The sequence below is a fragment of the Petromyzon marinus genome, unplaced genomic scaffold, assembly GCF_048934315.1.
Source record: "Petromyzon marinus isolate PM22_M1 ecotype Great Lakes invasive population unplaced genomic scaffold, UKy_Petmar_22M1.pri1.0 PM_Scaffold_160, whole genome shotgun sequence".
Lineage (NCBI taxonomy): Eukaryota > Metazoa > Chordata > Hyperoartia > Petromyzontiformes > Petromyzontidae > Petromyzon > Petromyzon marinus.
In genome coordinates, this window is record NW_027423125.1 from 1 (window position 1) to 21,479 (window position 21,479).

General features: G+C 59.4%; 1 protein-coding gene across 1 annotated transcript in view; it reads left to right on the forward strand.

The window, feature by feature from the left end:
- Positions 1-436: 436 nt before the first annotated feature.
- The window catches only part of LOC142922748 (vinculin-like), a gene marked incomplete at its 5' end in the record, with an annotated part of 32,502 nt that continues 11,459 nt past the window's right edge, over positions 437-21,479 (forward strand). The window contains 7 exon segments of the mRNA XM_076063592.1: positions 437-554; positions 1,849-1,931; positions 4,098-4,317; positions 9,406-9,524; positions 12,648-12,665; positions 12,667-12,717; positions 12,719-12,841. Coding sequence (XP_075919707.1) covers positions 437-554; positions 1,849-1,931; positions 4,098-4,317; positions 9,406-9,524; positions 12,648-12,665; positions 12,667-12,717; positions 12,719-12,841 — 732 coding nt within the window.

Below are 21,479 nucleotides of genomic sequence, written 5' to 3' on the forward strand. Positions count from 1 at the left end.
CGTGTGTTGTTGCTCTAACGATTTCTGCTCTCTGATTGGCCCGTGTGTTGTGCTCTAGCGATCTCTGCTCTGTGATTGGCCCGTGTGTTGTTGCCTTAGCGATCTCTGCTCTCTGATTGGCCCGGGTGTTGTTGCTCTAGCGATCTCTGCTCTCCGATTGGCCCGTGTGTCGTTGCTCTAGCGATCTCTGCTCTCTGATTGGTTCAGGTGTTGCTAGCGACCTCTGCTCTCTGATTGGCCCGTGTGTTGTTGCTCTAGCGATCTCTGCTCTGTGATTGGCCCGTGTGTTGCTGCCTTAGCGATCTCTGCTCTCTGATTGGCCCGTGTGTCGTTTCTCTAGCGATCTCTGCTCTCTGATTGGCCCATGTGTTGTGCTCTAGCGATCTCTGCTCTCTGATTGGCCCAGGTGGTGTCAGCAGCGATCTCTGCTCTCTGATTGGCCCAGGTGGTGTCGGCAGCCAAGATCGTTTTGAAGAATCCGGGGAATCAGGCGGCAGAGGAGCACCTGGAGACGATGCGGAATCAGTGGGTGGAGAACGTGGAGACGCTGACAGGTGAGAGAGAGAGAGAGATAGTGAGAGAGAGGGGGGGAGAGAGATAGTGAGGGAGAGAGATAGTGAGGGAGAGATAGTGAGAGAGAGAGAGAGATAGTGAGGGAGAGATAGTGAGGGAGAGATAGTGAGAGAGGGAGAGAGAGAGAGATAGTGAGGGAGAGAGAGAGATAGTGAGAGAGGGAGAGAGAGAGAGATAGTGAGGGAGAGATTGTGAGAGAGATAGTGAGGGAGAGAGATAGTGAGGGAGAGAGAGAGAGATAGTGAGAGAGAGGGAGAGAGAGATAGTGAGAGAGAGGGAGAGAGAGATAGTGAGGGAGAGAGAGGGAGATAGTGAGATAGTGAGGGAGAGATAGTGAGAGAGATATTGAGGGGGAGAGATAGTGAGGGGGAGAGAGAGATAGTGAGAGAGAGATAGTGAGAGAGAGATAGTGAGGGAGAGAGAGAGATAGTGAGGGAGAGAGAGAGATAGTGAGGGAGAGAGAGAGATTGTGAGAGAGAGATAGTGAGGGGGAGAGAGAGATAGTGAGGGAGAGATAGTGAGGGAGATATTGAGGGGGAGAGATAGTGAGGGGGAGAGAGAGATAGTGAGAGAGAGATAGTGAGAGAGAGATAGTGAGAGAGAGATAGTGAGAGAGAGATAGTGAGGGGGAGAGAGAGATAGTGAGAGAGAGATAGTGAGAGAGAGATAGTGAGAGAGAGATAGTGAGGGAGAGAGAGATAGTGAGGGGAGAGAGATGGTGAGGGAGAGAGAGATAGTGAGGGAGAGAGAGAGATAGTGAGGGGGAGATAGTGAAGGAGAGAGATAGTGAGGGGAGCAAGAGAGAGATATTGAGGGAGAGAGAGATGGTGAGGGAGAGAGAGATAGTAAGGGGGAGAGAGAGATAGTGAGAGAGATAGTGAGAGAGATAGTGAGGGGGGAGAGAGAGATAGTCAGGGAGAGATAGTGAGGGGAGAGAGAGAGGGTGAGAGAGAGAGAGAGATAGTGAGGGGAGAGAGAGAGGGTGAGAGAGAGAGAGAGATAGTGAGGGGGAGAGAGATAGGGAGAGAGAGATAGTGAGAGAGAGAGATAGGGAGAGAGAGATAGTGAGAGAGATAGTGAGGGGTGAGAGAGATAGTGAGAGAGAGATAGTGAGGGAGAGAGAGAGATAGTGAGAGAGAGAGAGATAGTGAGGGGAGATAGCGGGAGATAGTGAGGGAGAGAGGGAGATTGGGATAGATTGAGACAATGAGGAATCAGTGGGTGGGGAAACGTGGAGATAGTGAGAGCATTCTCCCGTGCGTGTCTGTGTCTCAGGGCTGGTGGACAGTGCGATAGACACCCCGTCACTCATCGACGCGTCTGAAGAAGCAATCAGGAAAGACCTGGAGAGATGCAAGGTGAGGGTCTGTCTATCGCTCTGTCACCCCACGTGCCTCTCTCATCCACGTGCCTCTCACCCTGTATCTCTCCCTCTACCCGTGTCTCTCTCTCACCCCGTGTCTCTCTCTCCCTCTCCCAGTTTGTCTCTCCCTCTCCCCGTGTCTCTCTCTCTCCCCGTGTCTCTCTCTCGTGTGTCTCTCTCTCTCCCCGTGTCTCTCTCTCTCCCCGTGTCTCTCTCTCTCTCCCCGTGTCTCTCTCACCCCGTGTCTCTCTCACCCCGCGTCTCTCTCCCCGTGTCTCTCACCCCGTGTCTCTCTCTCCCCGTGTCTCTCTCTCACCCCGTGTCTCTCTCACCCCGTGTCTCTCTCCCCGTGTCTCTCTCACCCCGCGTCTCTCACCCCGTGTCTCTCACCCCGCGTCTCTCACCCCGCGTCTCTCTCCCCGTGTCTCTCACCCCGTGTCTCTCTCCCCGTGTCTCTCACCCCGTGTCTCTCTCCCCGTGTCTCTCTCACCCCGCGTCTCTCACCCCGTGTCTCTCACCCCGCGTCTCTCACCCCGCGTCTCTCTCCCCGTGTCTCTCACCCCGTGTCTCTCTCTCACCCCGTGTCTCTCTCTCACCCCGTGTCTCTCTCACCCCGTGTCTCTCTCACCCCGCGTCTCTCTCCCCGTGTCTCTCACCCCGTGTCTCTCTCTCACCCCGTGTCTCTCTCTCTCCCCGTGTCTCTCTCTCTCCCCGTGTCTCTCTCTCACCCCGTGTCTCTCTCACCCCGTGTCTCTCTCACCCCGTGTCTCTCTCACCCCGCGTCTCTCTCCCCGTGTCTCTCACCCCGTGTCTCTCTCTCCCCGTGTCTCTCTCTCACCCCGTGTCTCTCTCACCCCGTGTCTCTCTCCCCGTGTCTCTCTCTCTTTCTCCGTATCTCTCTCTCTCACCCCGTGTCTCTTCCCGTGTCTCTGTCTCTCTCAGCCCGTGTCTCTCTCACCCCGTGTCTGTTTCTCTCACCCCGTGTCTCTCTCTCTTTCTCTGTCTCTCTCTCTCCCGCGTCTCTCTCTCTCTCCCCGTGTCTCTCTCTCCCGCGTCTCTCTCTCCCCGCGTCTCTCTCTCCCCGTGTCTCTCTCTCTCTCCCCGTGTCTCTCTCACCCCGTGTCTCTCTCTCCCCGTGTCTCTCTCCTCCCGCGTCTCTCTCTCCCCGCGTCTCTCTCTCCCCGTGTCTCTCTCTCTCTCCCCGTGTCTCTCTCACCCCGTGTCTCTCTCTCCCCGTGTCTGTTTCTCTCTCCCCGCGTCTCTCTCTCCCCGTGTCTCTCTCTCCCCGTGTCTCTCTCTCTCTCCCTTGTGTCTCTCTCTCCTCGTGTGTCTCTCTCCCCGTGTCTCTCTCTCCCCGTGTCTCTCACCCCGTGTCTCTCTCTCTCCCCGTGTCTGTTTCTCTCTCCCCGTGTCTGTGTCTCTCTCCCCGTGTCTCTGTCTCTCCCCGTGTCTCTCTCTCACCCCGTGTCTCTCTCCCCGTGTCTCTCTCACCCCGTGTCTCTCTCACCCCGCGTCTCTCTCCCCGTGTCTCTCACCCCGTGTCTCTCTCTCTCCCCGTGTCTCTCTCTCACCCTGTGTCTCTCTCACCCCGTGTCTCTCTCACCCCGTGTCTCTCTCACCCCGTGTCTCTCTCTCTCCGTGTCTCTCTCTCTCTCCGTGTCTCTGTCTCCCCGTGTCTCTCTCACCCCGTGTCTCTCTCTCCCCGTGTCTGTTTCTCTCTCCCCGCGTCTCTCTCTCCCCGTGTCTCTCTCTCCCCGTGTCTCTCTCTCTCTCCCTTGTGTCTCTCTCTCCTCGTGTGTCTCTCTCCCCGTGTCTCTCTCTCCCCGTGTCTCTCACCCCGTGTCTCTCTCTCCCCGTGTCTGTTTCTCTCTCCCCGTGTCTCTCACCCCGTGTCTCTCTCTCTCCCCGTGTCTGTTTCTCTCTCCCCGTGTCTGTGTCTCTCTCCCCGTGTCTCTGTCTCTCTCAGCCCATGTCTTTCTCACCCCGTGTCTCTCTCTCACCGTGTCTCTCTCTCCCGTGTCTGTTTCTCTCTCCCCGTGTCTCTCTCTCTCTCTCCCCGTGTCTCTCTCTCTCCCCGCGTCTCTCTCTGACCGCGTGTCTCTCGCACCCCCCCCCCCCCCCCCCCCCCGTGTCTCTACCCCCCGCCTGCTCCCCTCCCCAGGTTGCCATGGCGACGATGCAGCCCCAGACGCTGGTTGCCGGGGCGACCAGCATCGCCCGGCGAGCCAACCGCATCCTCCTCGTGTCCCGGAGGGAGACGGAGAACTCTGAGGATCCTGCATTCCGGGAGAGGATCGGCAACGCCGCCTCGGACGTGGAGGCCGCCATCGCCCCCATGGTGATGGGAGCCAAGGCGCTGGCTCACAACATCGCACAGCCCGGTGAGAGAGGAGAGACACGGGGAGAGAGACACGGGGAGAGAGACACGGGGAGAGAGAGACACGGGGAGAGAGAGACACGGGGAGAGAGAGAGACACGGGGAGAGAGAGAGACACGGGGAGAGAGAGAGACACGGGGAGAGAGAGAGACACGGGAGAGAGACACGGGGAGAGAGAGACACGGCGGGGGAGGGGAGAGAGACACGGAGGGGGGGCAGAGACACGGGGGGGGGAGAGACACGGGGAGAGAGAGAGACACGGGGAGAGAGACACGGGGAGAGAGAGACACGGCGGGGGGAGGGGGAGAGAGACACGGAGGGGGGGCAGAGACACGGGGGGGGGAGAGACACGGGGAGAGAGAGACACGGGGAGAGAGAGAGACACGGGGTGAGAGAGACACGGGGAGAGAGAGAGACACGGGGAGAGAGACACGGGGAGAGAGAGACACGGCGGGGGGGGGGAGAGACACGGGGGGGGGGGAGAGACACGGGGGGGGAGAGAGACACGGGGAGAGAGACACGGGGAGAGAGAGACACGGGGAGAGAGAGAGAGACACGGCGGGGGGGGGGGGGAGAGAGACACGGCGGGGAGAGAGAGACACGGGGGGAGAGAGACACGGGGAGAGAGACGCGGGGAGAGAGAGACACGGGGAGAGAGAGAGATAGAGAGAGAGAGACACGGGGAGAGAGAGAGTAGAGAGAGAGAGACACGGGGAGAGAGAGAGATAGAGAGAGAGAGACACGGGGAGAGAGAGAGATAGAGAGAGAGAGAGCAGGGGAGAGAGAGATAGAGAGAGAGAGACACGGGGAGAGAGAGAGATAGAGAGAGAGAGACACGGGGAGAGAGAGAGATAGAGAGAGAGAGACACGGGAGAGAGAGAGATAGAGAGACACGGGGGGGTGAGAGAGACACGGGGGGGGGGGGGGGGAGAGACACGGGGAGAGAGAGACACGGAGGAGAGAGAGAGACACGGGAGGGAGAGAGAGACCGGAGGGGAGAGAGAGACACGGAGGGGAGAGAGAGACACGGAGGGGAGAGAGACACAGGGGGGGGGGGAGAGACACGGAGGGGAGAGAGAGACACGGAGGAGAGAGAGAGACACGGAGGGGAGAGAGAGACACGGAGGGGAGAGAGAGACACGGAGGGGAGAGAGACACGGGGGGGGGGGGAGAGACACGGAGGGGAGAGAGAGACACGGAGGAGAGAGAGAGACACGGAGGGGGGGGAGAGACACGGGGTGGAGAGAGACACAGGGGGGTGAGAGAGAGAGACACGGAGGGGGGGAGAGAGACACGGGGGGGGGGGGGGGGCAGAGACACGGGGGGGAGAGAGACACGGGGGGGGAGAGAGACACGGGGGGAGAGAGACACGGGGAGAGAGAGAGACACGGGGAGAGAGAGAGACACGGGGAGAGAGAGAGAGACACGGGGAGAGAGAGAGGCACGGGGAGAGAGAGGGACACGGGGAGAGAGAGAGGCACGGGGAGAGAGAGAGACACGGGGGGGGAGAGAGACACGGGGAGAGAGAGAGACACGGGGAGAGAGAGAGAGACACGGGAGAGAGAGAGAGAGACACGGGGAGAGAGAGAGAGACACGGGGAGAGAGAGAGAGACACGGGGAGAGAGAGAGACACGGGGAGAGAGAGAGACACGAGGAGAGAGAGAGACACGGGGAGAGAGAGAGACACGGGGAGAGAGAGAGACACGGGGAGAGAGAGAGACACGGGGAGAGAGAGAGACACGGGAGAGAGAGAGACACGGGGAGAGAGAGAGACACGGGGAGAGAGAGAGACACGGGGAGAGAGAGAGACACGGGGAGAGAGAGAGACACGGGGAGAGAGAGAGACACGGGGGGGAGAGAGAGACACGGGGGGAGAGAGAGACACGGGGAGAGAGAGACACGGGGAGAGAGAGACACGGCGGGGAGGGGGAGAGAGACACGGAGGGGGGGGAGACACGGGGGGGGAGAGAGACACGGGGGGGGGGGAGAGACACGGAGGGGAGAGAGAGACACGGAGGAGAGAGAGAGACACGGAGGGGAGAGAGAGACACGGAGGGGAGAGAGAGACACGGAGGGGAGAGAGAGACACGGAGGGGAGAGAGAGACACGGAGGGGAGAGAGAGACATGGAGGGGAGAGAGAGACATGGGGAGAGATAGAGAGACACAGGGGGGTGAGAGAGACACGGGGGAGGGGAGAGACACGGGGAGAGAGAGAGACGGGGGGGGGGAGAGACACGGGGGAGAGAGAGAGAGAGAGAGAGACACGGGGGAGAGAGAGAGAGACACGGGGAGAGAGAGAGACACGGAGGGGAGAGAGACACGGGGAGAGAGAGAGAGACACAGGGGGGTGAGAGAGACACGGGGGAGGGGAGAGACACGGGGAGAGAGAGACACGGGGAGAGAGAGAGAGAGACACGGGGAGAGAGAGAGAGACACAGGGGGGTGAGAGAGACACGGGGGGGAGGGAGAGACACGGGGAGAGAGAGAGACACGGGGAGAGAGAGAGAGAGACACGGGGAGAGAGAGAGAGACACGGGGAGAGAGAGAGACACGGAGGGGGGGGAGAGACACGGGGTGGAGAGAGACACAGGGGGGTGAGAGAGAGAGACACGGAGGGGGGGGAGAGAGACACGGGGGGGGGGGGGGGGGGGGGCAGAGACACGGGGGGGAGAGAGACACGGGGGGGGGGAGAGAGACACGGGGGGGAGAGAGACACGGGGAGAGAGAGAGACACGGGGAGAGAGAGAGACACGGGGAGAGAGAGAGACACGGGGAGAGAGAGAGAGACACGGGAGAGAGAGAGAGACACGGGGAGAGAGAGAGAGACACGGGGAGAGAGAGAGACACGGGGAGAGAGAGAGACACGGGGAGAGAGAGAGACACGGGGAGAGAGAGACACGGGGAGAGAGAGAGACACGGGGAGAGAGAACGAGACACGGGGGGGAGAGAGAGAGACACGGGGAGAGAGAGACACGGGGAGAGAGAGACACGGGGAGACAGAGACACGGAGAGAGAGAGACACGGGGTGAGAGACACGGGGTGAGAGACACGGGGTGAGAGACACGGGGAGAGAGACACGGGGAGAGAGAGAGACACGGGGGGAGAGAGACACGGAGAGAGAGAGACACGGGGAAAGAAAGACACGAGGAGAGAGAGAGACACGGGGAGAGAGAGAGACACGGGGAGAGAGAGAGACACGGGGAGAGAGAGAGACACGGGGAGAGAGAGAGACACGGGGAGAGAGAGAAACACGGGGAGAGAGAGAGACACGCGGTGAGAGAGAGACACGGGGAGAGAGAGAGACACGGGGAGAGAGAGAGAGACACGGGGAGAGAGAGAAACACGGGGAGAGAGAGAGACACGGGGAGAGAGAGAGACACGGGGAGAGAGAGACACACGGGGAGAGAGAGACACACGGGGAGAGAGAGACACACGGGGAGAGAGAGAGACACGGGGAGAGAGAGAGACACGGGGAGAGAGAGGACACGGGGAGAGAGAGACACGGGGAGAGAGAGAGAGACGGGAGAGAGAGAGACACGGGGAGAGAGAGAGACACGGGGAGAGAGAGAGACACGCGGTGAGAGAGAGACACGGGGAGAGAGAGAGACACGGGGAGAGAGAGAGACACGGGGAGAGAGAGAGACACGGGGAGAGAGAGAGACACGGGGAGAGAGAGAGACACGGGGAGAGAGAGACACACGGGGAGAGAGAGACACACGGGGAGAGAGAGACACACGGGGAGAGAGAGAGACACGGGGAGAGAGAGAGACACGGGGAGAGAGAGAGACACGGGGAGAGAGAGAGACACGGGGAGAGAGAGAGAGAGAGAGACACGGGGAGAGAGAGAGAGAGACACGGGGAGAGAGAGAGAGAGACACGGGGAGAGAGACACGGAGAGACTTGTGACTTGTAGCAGCAACAGCACTGAAGGCGATTTTGATATGAAACACAAAGTCACACAAACACAATAACACAATTAAAGAATAACACAACACAATATCACAACACAATATCACAACACTAACACAATCACAACACAATATCACAAGACAATAACACTATCACAACACAATAACACTATCACGACACAATAACATAATAACACAACACAATATCACAACACAATAACAACACTAACACAATAACACAACATAATATCACAACACAATAACATAATGACACAACACAATAACATAATAACACAACACAATATCACAACACAATAACAACACTAACACAATTACACAACATAATATCACAACACAATAACATAATAACACAACACAATAACATAATAACACAACACAATATCACAACACAATAACATAATAACACAACACAATAACATAATAACACAACACAATATCACAACACAATATCACAACACAATATCACAACACAATATCACAACACAATATCACAACACAATATCACAACACAATATCACAACACAATATCACAACACAATATCACAACACAATAACACAACACAATAACACAATACAATATCACAACACAATATCACAACACAATATCACAACACAATATCACAACACAATATCACAACACAATAACACAATACAATATCACAACACAATATCACAACACAATAACACTATCACAACACAATATCACAATACAATATCACAACACAATATCACAACACAATAACACTATCACAACACAATAAAACAACACAATATCACAATACAATATCACAACACAATATCACAACACAATATCACAACACAATATCACAACACAATATCACAACACAATATCACAACACAATATCACAACACAATAACACAACACAATAACACAACACAATAACACAATACAATATCACAACACAATATCACAACACAATAACACAATATCACAACACAATATCACAACACACTAACACAATAACTCTCCCCGTGTCTCTCTCTCTCTCCCCGTGTCTCTCCCCATGCGTGTCTCGCCTTCTGTTTATCGCCCTCTGCCTCTCCCTGTCTCTGTCTCACTCTCTGCCTCTCCCTGTCTCTGTCTCACTCTCTGCCTCTCCCTGTCTCTGTCTCACTCTCTGCCTGTCCCTGTCCCTGTAGGGCTGCAGAAGGACTTCCTGGAGTGTGGGCAGCGTGTCCTTGAGTCTGTGGGCAGAGTGCGCGGAGCGTTCCATACCCCGGAGTTCCCACCACCACCACCCGACCTGGACAGCCTCAACGTAAACCGGGGGAGACACGCGGGGAGAGAGACGCGGGGAGAGAGACGCGGGGAGAGAGACGCGGGGAGAGAGACGCGGGGAGAGAGACGCGGGGAGAGAGAGACGCGGGGAAAGAGAGACGCGGGGAGAGAGAGACGCGGGGAGAGAGACACGGGGAGAGAGAGACGGGGGGAGAGAGAGAGAGACACGGGGAGAGAGACACGGGGAAAGAGAGACACGGGGAGAGAGAGACACGGGGAGAGAGAGACGGGGAGAGAGACGCGGGGAGAGAGAGAGACACGGGGAGAGAGAGACACGGGGAGAGAGAGACACGGGGAGAGAGAGACACGGGGAGAGAGAGACATGGGGAGAGAGACGGGGAGAGAGAGACACGGGGAGAGATAGACACGGGGAGAGAGAGACACGGGGAGAGAGAGACGCGGGGAGAGAGAGACACGGGGAGAGAGAGACATGGGGAGAGAGACGGGGAGAGAGAGACACGGGAGAGATAGACACGGGGAGAGAGAGACGCGGGGAGAGAGAGACGCGGGGAGAGAGACGCGGGAGAGAGAGACGCGGGGGGAGATAGACACGGGGAGATAGACACGGGGAGAGAGACACGGGGAGAGAGACACGGGGAGAGAGAGACACGGGAGAGAGAGAGACACGGGGAGAGAGAGACACGGGGAGAGAGAGACATGGGGAGAGAGACGGGGAGAGAGAGACACGGGGAGAGATAGAGAGAGACACGGGGAGAGAGACGCGGGGAAAGAGAGACGGGGAGAGAGACGCGGGAGAGAGAGACACGGGGAGAGAGACACGGGGGAGAGAGGGACACGGGGAGAGAGAGACACGGGGAGAGAGAGACACGGGGAAGAGAGAGACACGGGGAGAGAGACGCGGGGGGAGAGAGACACGGGGAGAGAGACACGGGGGAGAGAGAGACACGGGGAGAGAGAGACGGGGAGAGAGATGCGGGGAGAGAGAGACACGGGGAGAGAGAGAGACACGGGGAGAGAGACACGGGGAGAGAGGACACGGGGAGAGAGAGACACGGGGAGAGAGAGACACGGGGAGAGAGAGACACGGGGAGAGAGACGCGGGGGGAGAGAGACACGGGGAGAGAGACACGGGGAGAGAGAGACACGGGGAGAGAGAGACATGGGGAGAGAGAGACACGGGGAGAGAGAGACACGGGGAGAGATAGAGAGAGACACGGGGAGAGAGACGCGGGGAGAGAGAGACGGGGAGAGAGAGACATGGGGAGAGAGACAGGGGAGAGAGAGACACGGGGAGAGAGAGACACGGGGAGGGAGAGACACGGGGGAGGGAGAGACACGGGGAGAGAGAGACACGGGGAGAGAGACGCGGGGAGAGAGAGGGAGAGACGTGGGGAGAGAGACGCGGGGAGAGAGACGCGGAGGGAGAGAGACGCGGGGAGAGAGACACGGGGAGAGAGACGCGGGGAGAGAGACGCGGGGAGAGAGACGCGGGGAGAGAGAGACACGGGGAGGGAGAGACACGGGGAGAGAGACACGGGGAGAGAGACGCGGGGAGAGAGACGCGGGGAGAGAGACGCGGGGAGAGAGACGCGGGGAGAGAGACGCGGGGAGAGAGACGCGGGGAGAGAGACACGGGGAGAGAGAGGCACGGGAGAGAGAGAGACACGGGAGAGAGAGAGACACGGGGAGAGAGAGAGACGCGGGGGAGAGAGAGACATGGGGAGAGAGACACGGGGAGAGAGACACGGGGAGAGACACGGGGAGAGAGAGACACGGGGAGAGAGACACGGGGAGAGAGAGACACGGTGAGAGACACGGGGAGAGAGAGACACGGGGAGAGAGACGCGGGGAGAGAGAGACGGGGAGAGAGATGCGGGGGAGAGAGAGACGCGGGGAGAGAGAGACACGGGGAGAGAGACGCGGGGAGAGAGAGACGGGGAGAGAGAGACAGGGGAGAGAGACAGGGAGAGAGAGACACGGGGAGAGAGAGACACGGGGAGAGAGAGACACGGGGAGGGAGAGACACGGGGAGGGAGAGACACGGGGAGAGAGAGACACGGGGAGAGAGACGCGGGGAGAGAGAGGGAGAGACGTGGGGAGAGAGACGCGGGGAGAGAGACGCGGAGGAGAGAGACGCGGGGAGAGAGAGACACGGGGAGAGAGAGACACGGGGAGGGAGAGACACGGGGAGAGAGACACGGGGAGAGAGACGCGGGGAGAGAGAGACACGGGGAGGGAGAGACACGGGGAGAGAGACACGGGGAGAGAGACGCGGGGAGAGAGACGCGGGGAGAGAGACGCGGGGAGAGAGACGCGGGGAGAGAGACGCGGGGAGAGAGACGCGGGGAGAGAGACACGGGGAGAGAGAGGCACGGGGAGAGAGAGAGACGCGGGGAGAGAGAGACGCGGGGAGAGAGAGACATGGGGAGAGAGACACGGGGAGAGAGACACGGGGAGAGACACGGGGAGAGAGAGACACGGGGAGAGAGACACGGGGAGAGAGAGACACGGTGAGAGACACGGGGAGAGAGAGACACGGGGAGAGAGACACGGGGAGAGAGGGACACGGGGAGAGAGAGACACGGGGAGAGAGACACGGGGAGAGAGAGACACGGGGAGAGAGACGCGGGGAGAGAGAGACGGGGAGAGAGAGACGCGGGGAGAGAGAGACACGGAGAGAGAGAGACACGGGTAGAGAGAGACACGGGGAGAGAGAGACAGAAGGGGAGAGAGACGCGGAGAGAGAGACGCGGAGAGAGAGACACGGGGAGAGAGACACGGGGAGAGAGAGACGCACAGAAGGACACACAGAGAGACACAGAGAGACACACAGACGGAGACACACAGAGAGACACACAGACGGAGACACACAGAGAGACACACAGACGGAGACACACAGAGAGACACACAGACGGAGACACAGAGAGACACACAGACGGAGACACACAGAGAGACACACAGACGGAGACACACAGACGGAGACACACAGAGAGACACACAGACGGAGACACACAGACGGAGACACACAGACGGAGACACACAGATGTTCTGCATTTCCATCGCCTTCCGCGTATTGAAGTTTCACCTCTCCCCCTCCATCTCCCCCATCCATCTCCCCCCCCCCCCCCCCCCCCCCCCGTAGCTGTGTGAGGAGGAGGAGGCGGCCCCCCCCGAAGCCGCCCCTCCCCGAGGGGGATCTGCCCCCACCCCGGCCCCCCTCCCCCTGAGGAGCGTGATGACGAGTTCCCGGAGCTGGAGACGGGGGCGGAGGTCAACCGACCAATCATGGTGGCCGCCAGGCAGCTGCACGACGAGGCGCGGAAGTGGTCCAGCAAGGTGAGACACACGGGGAGAGACACGGGGAGACACGGGGAGACACGGGGAGACACGGGGAGACACGGGGAGACACGGGGAGACACGGGGAGACACGGGGAGACACGGGGAGACACGGGGAGACACGGGGAGACACGGGGAGAGACACACGGGGAGACACGGGGAGACACACGGGGAGACACGGGGAGAGACACGGGGAGACACACGGGGGGAGACACGGGGAGACACACGGGGAGACACACGGGGAGACACGGGGAGACACGGGGAGACACGGGGAGACACGGGGAGACACGGGGAGACACACGGGGAGACACGGGGAGACACGGGGAGACACGGGGAGAGACACGGGGAGAGACACGGGGAGACACACGGGGAGACACGGGGAGACACGGGGAGAGACACGGGGAGACACGGGGAGACACACGGGGAGACACGGGGAGACACACGGGGAGAGACACGGGGAGACACGGGGAGACACACGGGGAGACACACGGGGAGACACGGGGAGACACGGGGAGAGACACGGGGAGACACGGGGAGACACACGGGGAGACACGGGGAGACACGGGGAGAGACACGGGGAGACACGGGGAGACACGGGGAGACACACGGGGAGACACGGGGAGACACGGGGGGACACGGGGAGACACACGGGGAGACACGGGGAGAGACACGGGGAGACACGGGGAGAGACACGGGGAGACACGGGGAGACACGGGGAGACACGGGGAGACACGGGGAGAGACACGGGGGAGAGACACGGGGAGACACGGGGAGACACACGGGGAGACACGGGGAGACACGGGGAGACACGGGGAGACACGGGGAGACACGGGGAGACACGGGGGGAGACACGGGGAGAGACACGGGGAGACACGGGGAGACACGGGGAGACACACGGGGAGACACGGGGGGAGACACGGGGAGACACGGGGAGACACGGGGAGACACGGGGAGACACGGGGAGACACGGGGAGACACGGGGAGACACGGGGGGAGACACGGGGAGAGACACGGGGAGACACGGGGAGACACGGGGAGACACACGGGGAGACACGGGGAGAGACACATGGGGAGACACGGGGAGACACACGGGGAGAGACACGGGGAGAGACACGGGGAGACACACGGGGAGACACGGGGGGACACGGGGAGACACAGGGAGATACGGGGAGAGACACACGGGGAGACACACGGGGAGACACACGGGGAGACACACGGGGGAGACACGGGGAGACACACGGGGAGACACACGGGGAGACACACGGGGAGACACGGGGAGACACGGGGAGACACGGGGGGAGACACGGGGAGAGACACGGGGAGACACGGGGAGACACGGGGGGACACGGGGGGACACGGGGAGACACGGGAAGACACACGGGGAGACACGGGGAGACACGGGGAGACACGGGGGGACACGGGGAGACACGGGGAGACACACGGGGAGACACGGGGAGAGACACGGGGAGACACGGGGAGACACGGGGAGACACGGGGAGACACGGGGAGACACACGGGGAGACACGGGGGGAGACACGGGGGAACACGGGGAGACACGGGGGGACACGGGGAGACACGGGGGGACACGGGGAGAGACACGGGGAGACACGGGGAGACACGGGGAGACACACGGGGAGACACGGGGGGAGACACGGGGGGACACGGGGAGACACGGGGAGACACGGGGGGACACGGGGAGACACGGGGGGACACGGGGAGAGACACGGGGAGACACGGGGAGACACGGGGAGAGACACGGGGAGACACGGGGAGACACGGGGAGACACACGGGGGGAGACACGGGGAGACACGGGGAGAGACACAGGGAGAGACACGGGGGGAGACACGGGGAGACACGGGGAGAGACACGGGGAGACACGGTGAGACACACGGGGAGACACGGGGAGACACACGGGGAGAGACACGGGGGGAGACACGTGGAGACACGGGGAGAGACACAGGGAGAGACACGGGGAGACACACGGGGAGACACGGGGAGACACGGGGAGACACGGGGAGACACGGGGAGAGACACGGGGAGACACGGGGAGACACGGGGAGACACACGGGGAGACACGGGGAGACACGGGGAGACACGGGGAGACACACGGGGAGAGACACGGGGAGACACACGGGGAGACACGGGGAGACACGGGGAGACACGGGGAGACACGGGGAGACACGGGGAGACACGGGGAGACACGGGGAGACACGGGGAGATACGGGGGGAGACACAGGGGGAGACACAGGGGGAGACACGTGGAGACACGGGGGGAGACACGGGGAGACACGGGGAGACACAGGGGGAGACACGGGGAGACACGGGGAGAGACACGGGGAGACACACGGGGAGACACGGGGAGACACGGGGAGACACGGGGAGACACGGGGAGACACGGGGAGATACGGGGGGAGACACAGGGGGAGACACAGGGGGAGACGGGGGGAGACACGGGGAGACACGGGGAGACACAGGGGGAGACACGGGGAGACACTAGGGGAGACGGGGAGACACACGGGGAGACACAGGGGGAGACACGGGGAGAGACACGGGGAGACATGGAGACACGGGGAGACACAGGGGGAGACACGGGGAGACACAGGGGGAGACGGGGAGACACACGGGGAGACACAGGGGGAGACACGGGGAGACACGGGGAGACACGGGGGGAGACACGGGGGGAGACACACGGAGAGAGACACGCAGAGAGACACGGGGAGACACACGGGGGGAGACACACGGGGGGAGACACACGGGGGGAGACACACGGGGGGAGACACACGGGGGGGAGACACGCAGAGACACGCAGAGACACACAGAGAGAAGGGGAGACACGGATAGACACGGGTAGACACGCAGAGACACACGGGGAGACACACAGAGACACATAGGGAGACACGCAGAGAGACCGGGGGGGGGAGAGAGACACGGGGGGGGAGAGACACGGGGGGGGACAGACGCAGCGGAAATCGTCTGCAACGTCCTCTGCTTTTCTGCAACTTCCCCGGCTCCACGCTCGTCTGCGCTCTTGTCTCTGGTGTCTCCACTCTTGTCTCTGGTGTCTCCACTCTTGTCTCTGGTGTCTCCACTCTTGTCTCCCTTGTCTCCTGCTGTCTCCACTCTTGTCTCTGGTGTCTCCACTCTTGTCTCCTGCTGTCTCCACTCTTGTCTCTGGTGTCTCCACTCTTGTCTCCCTTGTCTCCTGCTGTCTCCACTCTTGTCTCTGGTGTCTCCACTCTTGTCTCCTGCTGTCTCCACTCTTGTCTCTGGTGTCTCCACTCTTGTCTCTGGTGTCTCCACTCTTGTCTCCCTTGTCTCCTGCTGTCTCCACTCTTGTCTCTGGTGTCTCCACTCTTGTCTCTGGTGTCTCCACTCTTGTCTCCCTTGTCTCCTGCTGTCTCCACTCTTGTCTCTGGTGTCTCCACTCTTGTCTCCTGCTGTCTCCACTCTTGTCTCTGGTGTCTCCACTCTTGTCTCCCTTGTCTCCTGCTGTCTCCACTCTTGTCTCTGGTGTCTCCACTCTTGTCTCCTGCTGTCTCCACTCTTGTCTCTGGTGTCTCCACTCTTGTCTCCCTTGTCTCCTGCTGTCTCCACTCTTGTCTCTGTTGTCTCCACTCTTGTCTCCCTTGTCTCCTGCTGTCTCCACTCTTGTCTCTGGTGTCTCCACTCTTGTCTCCCTTGTCTCCTGCTGTCTCCACTCTTGTCTCTGTTGTCTCCACTCTTGTCTCCCTTGTCTCCTGCTGTCTCCACTCTTGTCTCTGGTGTCTCCACTCTTGTCTCCCTTGTCTCCTGCTGTCTCCACTCTTGTCTCTGTTGTCTCCACTCTTGTCTCCCTTGTCTCCTGCTGTTTCCACTCTTGTCTCTGTTGTCTCCACTCTTGTCTCCCTTGTCTCCTGCTGTCTCCACTCTTGTCTCCCTTGTCTCCTGCTGTCTCCACTCTTGTCTCCCTTGTCTCCTGCTGTCTCCACTCTTGTCTCTGTTGTCTCTGCTGTCTCCACTCTTGTCTCCGTTGTCTCCTGCTGTCTCCACTCTTGTCTCTGCTGTCTCCACTCTTGTCTCCGTTGTCTCCTGCTGTCTCCACTCTTGTCTCTGCCGTCTCCGCTATCTCCTCCGTCCCTCACTTCCGGCAGCAGCAGCCACCACCACCACCTCCACCACCTCCACCACCACCTCCACCACCTCCACCACCACCTCCACCACCACCACCACCACCTCCACCACCACCTCCACCACCACCACCACCTCCGTTTCTCACCGCCACCACGGCCGCCGCCGCCGCCTCCTCCTGCCCCCCCACGCCCCCCTCCTCGTTCTTCGCGCCCAAACTACTTTCTGGCGACGACGTGAGGCGGCCCGTCGCTACGACAACGCCGTCGCCGCGGGCCGAGGGCTTCACGCGCTGCGGAGAGCCTGAGGGCAGGGCCCACGATCGGCAGCAGCAGCAGCAGCAGGAGGAGGATGATGAGGAAGAGGAGGAGGAGGAGGAGGAGGGACTACTTTTGGGATTGGAGGAGGGGGACGACGACGAGGAGCAGGGTGTGAACAGGCCCATGATGGCCGCCGCTCGGTCGCTGTTGATGGAGACTCACCGGTGGTCAAGCGAGGTAACGCTGTGCGGAGACACAGACACTCAGAGACACTGCCTGGCTTCAGCGTGAAGACACTCAGAGACACTGCCTGGCTTCAGCGTGAAGACACTCAGAGACACTGCCTGGCTTCAGCGTGAAGACACTCAGAGACACTGCCTGGCTTCAGCGTGAAGACACTCAGAGACACTGCCTGGCTTCAGCGTGAAGACACTCAGAGACACTGCCTGGCTTCAGCGTGAAGACACTCAGAGACACTGCCTGGCTTCAGCGTGAAGACACTCAGAGACACTGCCTGGCTTCAGTGTGAAGACACTCAGAGACACTGCCTGGCTTCAGCGTGAAGACACTCAGAGACACTGCCTGGCTTCAGCGTGAAGACACTCAGAGACACTGCCTGGCTTCAGAGTGAAGACACTCAGAGACACTGCCTGGCTTCAGAGTGAAGACACTCAGAGACACTGCCTGGCTTCAGCGTGAAGACACTCAGAGACACTGCCTGGCTTCAGCGTGAAGACACTCAGAGACACTGCCTGGCTTCAGAGTGAAGACACTCAGAGACACTGCCTGGCTTCAGAGTGAAGACACTCAGAGACACTGCCTGGCTTCAGAGTGAAGACACTCAGAGACACTGCCTGGCTTCAGCGTGAAGACACTCAGAGACACTGCCTGGCTTCAGAGTGAAGACACTCAGAGACACTGCCTGGCTTCAGAGTGAAGACACTCAGAGACACTGCCTGGCTTCAGCGTGAAGACACTCAGAGACACTGCCTGGCTTCAGCGTGAAGACACTCAGAGACACTGCCTGGCTTCAGCGTGAAGACACTCAGAGACACTGCCTGGCTTCAGCGTGAAGACACTCAGAGACACTGCCTGGCTTCAGTGTGAAGACACTCAGAGACACTGCCTGGCTTCAGTGTGAAGACACTCAGAGACACTGCCTGGCTTCAGCGTGAAGACACTCAGAGACACTGCCTGGCTTCAGCGTGAAGACACTCAGAGACACTGCCTGGCTTCAGAGTGAAGACACTCAGAGACACTGCCTGGCTTCAGCGTGAAGACACTCAGAGACACTGCCTGGCTTCAGCGTGAAGACACTCAGAGACACTGCCTGGCTTCAGCGTGAAGACACTCAGAGACACTGCCTGGCTTCAGCGTGAAGACACTCAGAGACACTGCCTGGCTTCAGAGTGAAGACACTCAGAGACACTGCCTGGCTTCAGAGTGAAGACACTCAGAGACACTGCCTGGCTTCAGTGTGAAGACACTCAGAGACACTGCCTGGCTTCAGCGTGAAGACACTCAGACACACTGCCTGGCTTCAGCGTGAAGACACTCAGAGACACTGCCTGGCTTCAGAGTGAAGACACTCAGAGACACTGCCTGGCTTCAGCGTGAAGACACTCAGAGACACTGCCTGGCTTCAGTGTGAAGACACTCAGAGACACTGCCTGGCTTCAGAGTGAAGACACTCAGAGACACTGCCTGGCTTCAGAGTGAAGACACTCAGAGACACTGCCTGGCTTCAGCGTGAAGACACTCAGAGACACTGCCTGGCTTCAGTGTGAAGACACTCAGAGACACTGCCTGGCTTCAGAGTGAAGACACTCAGAGACACTGCCTGGCTTCAGAGTGAAGACACTCAGAGACACTGCCTGGCTTCAGAGTGAAGACACTCAGAGACACTGCCTGGCTTCAGCGTGAAGACACTCAGAGACACTGCCTGGCTTCAGTGTGAAGACACTCAGAGACACTGCCTGGCTTCAGAGTGAAGACACTCAGAGACACTGCCTGGCTTCAGAGTGAAGACACTCAGAGACACTGCCTGGCTTCAGCGTGAAGACACTCAGAGACACTGCCTGGCTTCAGTGTGAAGACACTCAGAGACACTGCCTGGCTTCAGAGTGAAGACACTCAGAGACACTGCCTGGCTTCAGAGTGAAGACACTCAGAGACACTGCCTGGCTTCAGTGTGAAGACACTCAGAGACACTGCCTGGCTTCAGAGTGAAGACACTCAGAGACACTGCCTGGCTTCAGTGTGAAGACACTCAGAGACACTGCCTGGCTTCAGCGTGAAGACACTCAGACACTGCCTGGCTTCAGTGTGAAGACACTCAGAGACACTGCCTGGCTTCAGCGTGAAGACACTCAGAGACACTGCCTGGCTTCAGCGTGAAGACACTCAGACACACTGCCTGGCTTCAGTGTGAAGACACTCAGAGACACTGCCTGGCTTCAGCGTGAAGACACTCAGAGACACTGCCTGGCTTCAGTGTGAAGACACTCAGAGACACTGCCTGGCTTCAGTGTGAAGACACTCAGACACACTGCCTGGCTTCAGTGTGAAGACACTCAGAGACACTGCCTGGCTTCAGAGTGAAGACACTCAGAGACACTGCCTGGCTTCAGTGTGAAGACACTCAGAGACACTGCCTGGCTTCAGCGTGAAGACACTCAGACACTGCCTGGCTTCAGCGTGAAGACACTCAGAGACACTGCCTGGCTTCAGCGTGAAGACACTCAGAGACACTGCCTGGCTTCAGAGTGAAGACACTCAGACACTGCCTGGCTTCAGCGTGAAGATGCTGAGACACTGCCTGGCTTCAGCATTAAGACGCTGAGACACTGCCTGGCTTCTGTGTGGAGACACTCAGAGACACTGCCTGGCTTCAGAGTGAAGACACTGAGATTCTGCCTGGCTTCAGAGTGAAGACGCTGAGACTCTGCCTGGCTTCAGAGTGAAGACACTGAGACTCTGCCTGGCTTCAGCATGAAGACGCTGAGACTCTGCCTGGCTTCAGAGTGAAGACGCTGAGACTCTGCCTGGCTTCAGAGTGAAGACACTGAGACTCTGCCTGGCTTCAGCGTGAAGACGCTGAGACTCTGCCTGGCTTCAGAGTGAAGACACTGAGACTCTGCCTGGCTTCAGAGTGAAGACGCTGAGACTCTGCCTGGCTTCAGAGTGAAGACACTGAGACTCTGCCTGGCTTCAGAGTGAAGATGCTGAGACTCTGCCTGGCTTCAGTGTGAAGACGCTGAGACTCTGCCTGGCTTCAGTGTGAAGACGCTGAGACTGCCTGGCTTCAGAGTGAAGACACTGAGACTCTTCCTGGCTTCAGAGTGAAGACGCTGAGACTCTGCCTGGCTTCAGAGTGAAGACGCTGAGACACTGCCTGGCTTCAGAGTGAAGACGCTGAGACTCTGCCTGGCTTCAGTGTGAAGACGCTGAGACTCTGCCTGGCTTCAGAGTGAAGACACTGAGACTCTGCCTGGCTTCAGAGTGAAGACGCTGAGACTCTGCCTGGCTTCAGCATGAAGACGCTGAGACTCTGCCTGGCTTCAGCGTGAAGACGCTGAGACTCTGCCTGGCTTCAGAGTGAAGACGCTGAGACTCTGCCTGGCTTCAGAGTGAAGACGCTGAGACTCTGCCTGGCTTCAGCGTGAAGACGCTGAGACACTGCCTGGCTTCAGAGTGAAGACGCTGAGACTCTGCCTGGCTTCAGTGTGAAGACACTCAGACACTGCCTGGCTTCAGCATGAAGACACTGAGACTCTGCCTGGCTTCAGTGTGAAGACGCTGAGACTCTGCCTGGCTTCAGAGTGAAGACGCTGAGACTCTGCCTGGCTTCAGAGTGGAGACGCTGAGACTCTGCCTGGCTTCAGCATGAAGACACTGAGACACTGCCTGGCTTCAGCATGAAGACACTGAAACTCTGCCTGGCTTCAGTGTGAAGACGCTGAGACACTGCCTGGCTTCAGAGTGAAGACGCTGAGACTCTGCCTGGCTTCAGAGTGAAGACGCTGAGACTCTGCCTGGCTTCAGAGTGAAGACACTGAGACTCTGCCTGGCTTCAGAGTGAAGATGCTGAGACTCTGCCTGGCTTCAGTGTGAAGACGCTGAGACTCTGCCTGGCTTCAGTGTGAAGACGCTGAGACTCTGCCTGGCTTCAGCATGAAGACGCTGAGACTGCCTGGCTTCAGAGTGAAGACACTGAGACTCTGCCTGGCTTCAGAGTGAAGACGCTGAGACTCTGCCTGGCTTCAGAGTG